Below are 8,596 nucleotides of genomic sequence, written 5' to 3'. Positions count from 1 at the left end.
AGATCGGTGACCTAAAGTACGCTTCCTCAAGCGTTTTGCTACGGCAGCCCCGCTGCACGATACGCATGTCAAGCGCTACAAATATTTGTGACAGGATGTCGCTTCATATCTTTCCATGTTGGTTATGCCTTTGCTGCATATATCCGAAAAATAGTCTGAGGTCATTGCAGCGAAACAGACTCTCAACTCCTGGACTTCGTCGCTATTTCTCGACTCATTCGACGTCAACGGGAGGGCAAAAATTTTGAGCGCACTATGAACACCGGTGGCAAAATGTCGCTTCATATTTGCTTATGTTAGTAAGTCCCCTTTGCCAGAGGTACTGAAAGTAAGTGCTCGTTCTGGCGCTAGCAGCTTACATGTATCATCTCCATAGATATGGTACTAATGAATATTCACAACTACACAAAAGTGCAATGTGAAGTTCGTACAATTGTACACTATTAGATGTACCTTTTCTGAAAATTTCTATAAATTTTTACTCATGCCGTCGCGCGTCAGCCTCCGCGATGTGAAGCAGCGCTCAGCAGTACGTTCCTTTACTCTTGAAGAGTACGCTATGGCGCGCACGTTGCGGCAAGCTCGGCAATCGGGCACCTTAAATCTATCTTCAAGAGACCTACGCGCTTTTCCCGACGAGATATTTCGGCTATACGATGAGCTTGACGAAGATGAGAACAGTTGGGAATGCGTAGCGCTTAAGAAGCTTGATCTTAGGTACGGGAAATAGAGATTGATATGGTATGCTGTTTGAATTGAATATCTAACATTTTTTTGACAGCTATAATGAGATCGCCGAGATTCCAAGTCAAGTAGAAACGCTCAAGTATCTTGTGAATTTTAAAATACGCCACAACCTCTTGCGGCAACTGCCGACAACTATATGGAACCTGGAAATGCTGACAAGTCTTGACCTCAGCAGGTAAGAATATAATTGGGGTCGATAGTAAATTTTGGTACTAATTGAACGTCGTTTGTTTGCTTATTTACAGCAACGAGTTGGAAGGGGCTTTACCAGAGCAGTTGGGTATATTAATCAAATTGCGGGAACTGGGACTGGGGGGCAATAAGCTGACGCAATTACCAGAATCGATAGGTGAACTGGTTGACTTGAAGGAACTCCGAGTTGAGAGCAATCGATTGGCAGCGTTACCTTCGACCATCGGGAATCTGAAAAATTTAAAGCTGTTATCGGCACACTCGAATGAAATTAAAGAGCTTCCGATGTCATTTCGTTCATTGATAGGATTATTGACGCTGGAATTAAAAGATAACAGCTTATCAACTGTAAATGGCGCCTTTCAAGAGCTGAGATTGATCAAGTATATTGATTTGCGTCAAAATAAACTTTTAGTATTCCCAAAACTACCGAGGAATAACACAAGCTTGGATCAGCTTCTTCTAGGGTATAACCTACTCGGGGAGATCCCGGAAGATGTTGTACTCACTGTGAAGGAGTCGCTCACAGTGCTCGATGTTCGAGATAACAAATTACAACGTTTGTCTAGCAGAATTCCCGAGCTATTCCGGTTGAAGACTCTTGATGTCACGAATAATGACCTGCACCAATTGCCTCCAGGGCTTGGCTATCTCAAGCATTTGGATCACTTGTTGGTCGCGGGCAATCCGCTACGATCGATTAGACGATCGGTTCTTTCAGGAGGTACAGAGACGCTAAAAAAATTCTTGCGCACTCGTGGCAATCCACCAAAAGGGGTTGATGCTATGGAAGAGGAGATTGACGAGCTCACGAAACAACAGACGGAATCGGGGCAGGACGAACCCATGGCCGAAGAAGATCCATGTGTAGACTACGAACATTTGTTTCGCGATGCAAATATATCGGGCAATATGCAGCTTGTTGCTATGAAACTTTGCCATTTACCAGAGCAACTTTTTGCAGCAGGAAAGTATCGCTTCCGAGATACTTTGCTCCAGCTGGACTTGTCTAAGAACTTGCTGGTTGAGTTGCCTGCTGCTATTGGCGACCTGGACTCTTTGCGTATTCTAACCGCAGAACAATGCGGATTAAAGTCAATTCATGCATCGATCACTATGATTTCGCGCTTAGAGCATTTGCGCCTCTCCAAAAATTTGCTTACGTCAGATGGTATTAATATGATGCTATGCTTGGATAAACGTGCTAAAATCTGCACATCTTTGAAAGAGTTGGATCTTCGCAACAATGAGCTGACCGAAGTTCCGCAAGCGTTGCAATTTCTGAAAATGATGGACAAACTTTTGCTGTCTTTTAATCATATTCGCACGTTCAACACATTTCCGTGGTCCTCACTGCAAAATCTTACTGTGCTCAGCGCTGCAAACAATTGTGTAAGAGAAAATATTGCTTTTTTTTTCAGCACGTTACCAATGAAGATAACTGAACAATATATACAGCTAGATTCTTGTGGAGCTGTCCATCGGATACCAAAGATTGCATCGCTTTCGCTGGAAAATAACGAGCTGCGTCAGGTATTGCGAATTTATAAAGAACAGTAATGATTAATATGCTCAATATTGTATTGTTTAGATCCCAGTAGAGCTTGCGCTCTGTGTGAATCTTAGGGCTCTTTACCTTGCTGGAAATCCTCAGCGGGGTATTCGAACTCAAATTATCAACAGTGGCACTGAGGCTATTCTCAAGTATCTTCGCATGCGACTACCTAAAGACGTTGTACCACCTACAGGCTCATCAGCATCCACCAAGGCTTCAGATACGCTTGATAGTGCGCTTTTATCGAACCAGAAAACTGAGAGCCCCATGAGTAATCAAGAGGTGGTAAAAAAGGTGAATTCGTGTATAGATGCATTACCATCTAATCCAAGCCTCGAGCCATCAGCTTTAGCTTTGACCAAGCAATCACAGCCACTATCATCTATGCCAGTATCAGCAGCTGGTCCAGCACTGTTCAGATTACCTGAAGATGAAGTGTTGGCGGAGCTGAACGCGAAAATCTTGAAAATCGAGCAATTGCTGGACGATTTCGCCATTTCTGCTGCGAAGCGATTTGCGCTGAAAAAGGAGTTGGCCATGGCGCGATCGCTCAAAATTCGCCTCCTACGAAAATGTGAGCAAAACAAGCTTTGAAAATGACGTTAGTTGATTTTGTGTCTGGAAACTTTCACAAAATGTTTTGGAAAGATCGCACGGAAAGGCTGTGTGTGAGGAAATCAAAGGCAAGTCATAACACTACAAAGTTCTTCAAGGATGTTTTCGATATAGCCAAGCTGAATAGTCGCTTTGTGGAAAGTATAGAAAGTTTTTGTGGAGATTTGCTTAAATCGGATTTAAGTTGAGAAAAATACTTGCGCCGTTTCGTGATTTGGTTTATATCAAAAGGCAGAATATGCAAGGAAGACTTTGGCAGAAAAATGTTGTGCTAGCTCCAGCGCGAAATCAGATTGCTTTAGCTCTTCGCGGAGCTCGTAAGACCGGTTTCCTGAGTCTACCAGCTAGAGACTTCACCGAAATCCCGCCTCAAGTCTATCACTTAGAAGACCACTTGGAAAAGGTTTGAACATTCGCTTCGGCCACATTTTGTTTGAGCTCACATTTTACGCATATTTTTTTTGCAAGGATGAGAATAAGTGGGAATGCGTCGATTTGTTCAAGATGGACTTGAGTCACAATCAACTCTCGTCCATTTCGGATGAAATTGGTGATCTTGCCGCAGTCACGTCGATTAAGCTGGCTAACAATTTACTTCAAGTTTTACCCGAACGATTGTATGAACTCCGGGCACTAACTTACCTCGATCTGAGCAAGTAAGTGTCCGTTTGCAGTTTATTAGCTATTAGCTACCATTCTGACTGCTTATATTGCGCCAAATGTTAAGTAATCAGCTGGGGCGAGACCTCTCTGAGAATTTTGGAACATTGATCAACATGAAAGAGCTAAATTTATCTGGCAACAAGCTCAGTCGACTGCCAGACTCGGTTATATTTCTGAAAAATATGAAGGTACTACACATTGCTGAAAACGTGCTCACAGCTCTGCCGACGCAGATTGGCGAACTTGAGAGATTGAAGATCTTAAACGCACACACAAACCAATTGACCTCATTGCCATCGTCGCTTGGGAGGCTCGAGAAACTACAGAATCTTAATCTGAATAAGAATTCTTTGGTATCTACGGATGACATACTCTCGACCCTTTCCCTGCTACAAGTCTTGGACTTACGGCAAAATAAGCTCGCAGTTTTCCCTTTACTGCCGAGGAATGCAAAATTAGATCAAGTCTTTCTCAGTTACAATACGCTCTCGACCGTTGATGAGCTGTCTATTTTACGTCTCAGAAACTCTGTTACCGTGTTGGACCTACGCGACAACAAACTAACGAGTTTGCCTGCCACCATTGCCAGTTTATTTCGTCTCAAAACATTAAATGTGGCAAATAATGATCTGCCGGATCTGCCACCAGGTCTCGGCTACCTTAAATACCTTAACCACTTAAGTGTTTATGGGAACCCCCTCCGAGCTATTCGCCGATCAGTAGTCAGCGCTGGATGCGAGTCTTTGAAAAAATATTTGCGCACGCGTGGACTTCCTCCAGATGGATCTGAATTTCTCGAGGAAGAGCGAGATGAATTTCAAATAGAACGAGAGCGCTTAGCCTACAAAGGCAGTGGGACTCACGAGGGTCAACCTCTTGCATCTGACTGCTCGACTAAATTTCGGGATGCTGCAGCGTCAAGGACATTGGATCTCACAAATAGTTGTCTATATGTTTTACCGTCAGATTTGGTCGGCAAAGGACGATTTAGCTTTGGTTCGACGCTTATCCACTTGAATCTTTCATTAAACCACTTACGGCTACTTCCAGCTGTGATAGGCGAGTTGATGTTTCTTAAGGTTTGATGTTTCGCCTCCATTTCTGAGCTCTTTTATTGCCAAATTAATGTCATGATGGATACTTGTTGAATATACTGAAGACTTTGACTGCTGACGAGAACGACCTGGAGATTCTTCATTCATCAATCGCTGCGTTGCCTCGTCTAGAAGTGTTGCGTCTTCGAAAAAATTACCTTACAGCGGATGCTATCGCTGATTTCTTAAGAAACTCAACAACATTGGGAACCACGCTCAAGGAAATAGATCTACGGAGCAACAAACTATCAATTATACCTGTAGAGACTGGTCAGCTGCGCTCCCTTGAGAATTTGTTGCTAAGTCATAACCAGATCGAGGCGTTGGATCAATTCCCGTGGTCACACCTTACAAAAGTGAGTGTCATCGATCTTTCGGACAACAAGTTGCGGTCGCTTGGGCGAATTTACGACGCTCCACTGCTTCAATCGCTTTCATTTGAGAACAATAACATAACCAAAGTGCCTGTTGAGCTCGGTTTATGTCTACATCTTAGCGCCATTTACATGAACGGTAACCCTCAGCGTACAGTTCGAGGTGGTGTCATTGCCAAAGGTAGCGCTGAAGTTGTGGCCTACCTGAAGAATAAACTTCCACTTGACACAGCACTTGTACCACCCATTCCGGTAGCATTGGCCCGTAAAGGCGAGGTAGATGAACGTGTTTTCAGCGCTTCAAGTCGTAGCAAAGGTGGTGCACACTTACGCCGACACGGCGAAACGTACGCAGCCCACGGTTTTGCTACTGGTAAAGATCACGAAGCTGCTCTTGTCGCTCTACCTGAAAGCAAAACAAGCATAAACTTTTCGACTGAAAAAGCTACCGTCGATTTTGAGCTGTCCAGATTGTCGACGCAGATTCAACAACTCGAGCAACACCTTAAAAGCAACTCTTTGTCTGCGGCCACTCGATTTGGTCTAAAGAAAAAGCTAGCCATGGTGCGGTCTAAAAGGATTCGCGAGATTCGCAAACAATAGTAAAAGGTCTTAACTGAACGCTTAGTACTGTTTGCTTTAAAAGTCTCGGTAGGTTGTGGGTATTGAAATAAATGTTTTCCTCTTCCCACAAAAATAATTTTCGGACCACCGTACCGCAATATCTTCGAAGGCCTTAACGGTAAAGCGAGTATCGAGTGTAAGGATGAGTATGTGTAACGATGTGTTGACTCGACGCTGTCGCTGTTGTACGAAGCCTTTAAAAAAGTAAAATAGGATATCAAAAGCATCTGAGCTTTTTTGTTTTTAAAGTAATGGGATCATCAGCATTGATCCCACAACCCGAAGGATGAAAAACTTTATTATATGCTCACATTGCGAACATTGAGTTATACCAGTAGGTATATGTATCCTCGCATCACAAAATAATTATACATTGCGAGGTGAATCATTGGACGATTCCTCGGCAAGCGGCTTTGGTTGTCGTCTCGTATGATAAATGTACTCGAATATAAAACCTGCGAGTGCAACGGACGGAATAATAATGGCCACAATGATACCTCCAGAAAGTCCGGAGTCAGCGCCTGCTTCTTGCGTAGACACTGACCCTCTTGACTTTGCTGCAACATCTTCCTGAGATCTTTCCAATGACGTAGACGAGCTGTTCGAGTCGAATCCAATAATGAACGAGCGCTTGGTTGACACGCCGCACTGTGAAAGCGACAACTGAAAACTCTTGCCTGCTAGTCCAATGCTGAGCGGTGACATCAGCTCTACTACCACCGTTCCATTGGTCGATGAGTTTATACGACTTACTTCTATTACGCCACTGTCAACGTCACTACCTTGAGTTGTTGCATTAAGATAAATTTCCGAAGTAGCACAGAATGTGTCAGTCGTAAGCGTGAATTTCGAACTCTCAGGTTCCAGTCCACTAGTATCTGCAATCGAAAAATTTGGGGCCGCCATGCTGCCAACACTTACATAATTAGAATGGGTGCTGCTTGCTACTGTAACGCCCACAATTAGCGATGAGGTTGGCCCCACGCTGCCGTCACAAGGAAGTGGTTGACTCAGCACCACTTTGCCCGTGCACGCCTCACCACTGCAGCTAACATTAGTCACGTGTGCATTGTTCATTAATTCTGTCGAGCACACTGTGTCGGTAGTTGCACCTCTACACACCTCAGCCACATTGCAGCTTGCGACGGATGAGAGCCTCAAACCACCAACTTTCACTTCGGTGGCACACACAGAGATATTTGCCGTACTGACGCTCATAACGGCAGCCGCTATGGGCACGAAAGTAGCAACGGTCACGGTCTCACTGCTGCCACCATTCGTGAGCTGCGCCGTTAACGCGTTGCTGACTCCATTATTTTGAAGTGCGATAGCCCAGTCTAGAGCCGATCTAAAAGAGACGGTCACAGAGCAGGCACCAGCCGTACAGCCCTCGGCCGCCACCAGTGACGCGAGCTCGGGTAAGGTTCCATTATTTACATCGCAGGCGAGTAGCGGTGACACGCCGAATTTCAAAGCGTATGTGTGTGCTTTAGAATTGTCGTAGTTGCAGAAATTCACAATTAAAGATGTCGCCCCTCCTGTAATTACTGTTCCAGAGCCATCGAGCATGCACGTTCTGCCACCACAATCAGCACAACTTACAGCCGCATGCGCCGATGAAAAGAGTCCTACAACACCCGCAAGTACCAGCAGCCTTTTCATACTCGCTTACTATTGGGAACTGATAGAGTGCCAGACAGTTGTATGTGAGACCGTTTTCTCCGACAATCGGGAAATACTGCAGGGATGATAACCTGTGTGGAAAAGCCACGCCTAACCTCTATTGTACTTTGAGAGTGTTGAAAATCTCTTATGAAAAGGAAGGCCTCATCTACTGCTGTTTTAAGTTATTGTTGTTGCTGAACATCGCGATATGACGCTGCTGAACCCTACCAGGCGTTAGTGAAAAAAGATAATACAGCTGATAAGAAAGAACATAATGTATAGACTATATCTTGTGCAAAAATATTAAACAAAAGTCTCGATATGTTGGTGCGAACTCATAGCCGCATTAATAAAAATCATAGCCACATTAATAATAACGCAAGCTAATAATCACTTTGACAAAGCAAAACCTGAACAACACGAGAAGATATGCACTGAACATGCTGTTAACAAGTGTGGTGGCAAACCATAAAATGACGTTATCTCTGGGATCTCAGCGGGCTATGAAAGGAAGTAACCACTTTACAGTGATAAAACTCCTGGTTTAATGAGCAAAGTGGATTTATGCGTTATCATACTGAAAAATTAGTCAAGTAAATTCTTCCGTTCGGTATTCCTCCCCCACCAAGCCCTGAGTCATGGAATGGCGGCGTCGGCGGGACGCGAGGGTGAATCAGTCGTTCAAGTAGAACGGCGTGTAGCCGGTAGACGAATGCACTGCATTGTTCAGTGCATGCTTTACGAGTGGCAACATGGCGCTCCAGCGCCTCGGCGTCTCAGCGCAGACGATGCGAAGAACGTCATCGATGACGCGATTCACCCTTTCGGTTTGACCATCGGTCTACAATGATCCGCTGTCGACACATCCAACTTGGTGCCGAGCACCTTAAAGATAGTCGACCAAAATTTTCCCGTGAAACGGAGTTCTCTATCAGAGACAATCGACTCTGGGGTCCGTGTTGTCGAAAAACACGATCTACAAACAGCGTTGCTGCACTAACTCCGTCGATGGTAATGAGCTATCTTGCTCAACCGGTCGACAAATACCACGACATCCGTGTTGTCTG

The 8,596-nt window shown here is 44.6% G+C and overlaps 4 protein-coding genes across 4 annotated transcripts; 3 read left to right on the top strand and 1 right to left on the bottom strand.

Annotated features, from left to right (window-relative positions):
- Positions 1 to 484: 484 nt before the first annotated feature.
- Positions 485 to 3,088, top strand: PHALS_08864 (Leucine-rich repeat protein; the record flags this gene model as incomplete). The annotated part of the gene is made up of 4 exons (XM_024724289.1): positions 485 to 717; positions 782 to 922; positions 993 to 2,472; positions 2,531 to 3,088. 4 exons carry the CDS (start codon positions 485 to 487, stop codon positions 3,086 to 3,088), a joined length of 2,412 nt encoding a protein of 803 aa, XP_024575181.1.
- Positions 3,089 to 3,347: 259 nt separating this feature from the next.
- On the top strand, positions 3,348 to 5,843 carry PHALS_08863 (Leucine-rich repeat protein; the record flags this gene model as incomplete). The annotated part of the gene is made up of 4 exons (XM_024724288.1): positions 3,348 to 3,512; positions 3,578 to 3,765; positions 3,837 to 4,851; positions 4,932 to 5,843. 4 exons carry the CDS (start codon positions 3,348 to 3,350, stop codon positions 5,841 to 5,843), a joined length of 2,280 nt encoding a protein of 759 aa, XP_024575180.1.
- A 387-nt stretch (positions 5,844 to 6,230) lies between these two features.
- PHALS_08862 (uncharacterized protein) lies at positions 6,231 to 6,997 on the bottom strand (the record flags this gene model as incomplete). Its single annotated transcript, XM_024724287.1, has 2 exons — positions 6,231 to 6,912; positions 6,987 to 6,997. The coding sequence occupies 2 exons, from the start codon at positions 6,995 to 6,997 to the stop codon at positions 6,231 to 6,233; spliced, it is 693 nt and encodes a 230-aa protein (XP_024575179.1).
- Positions 6,996 to 7,825, top strand: PHALS_15338 (uncharacterized protein). Its single transcript, XM_036407380.1, has one exon. The coding sequence runs from the start codon at positions 7,432 to 7,434 to the stop codon at positions 7,612 to 7,614; it is 183 nt and encodes a 60-aa protein (XP_036263088.1). The 5' UTR covers positions 6,996 to 7,431; the 3' UTR covers positions 7,615 to 7,825.
- The last annotated feature ends 771 nt before the right edge of the window (positions 7,826 to 8,596 follow it).

The sequence above is a fragment of the Plasmopara halstedii genome (assembly GCF_900000015.1).
Source record: "Plasmopara halstedii genome assembly, contig: Scaffold_323, whole genome shotgun sequence".
In the NCBI taxonomy this organism is placed as follows: Eukaryota; Oomycota; class Peronosporomycetes; order Peronosporales; family Peronosporaceae; genus Plasmopara; species Plasmopara halstedii.
Note: the sequence above shows the minus strand (reverse complement) of the source record. Positions and strands in the feature narration are given on the sequence as shown.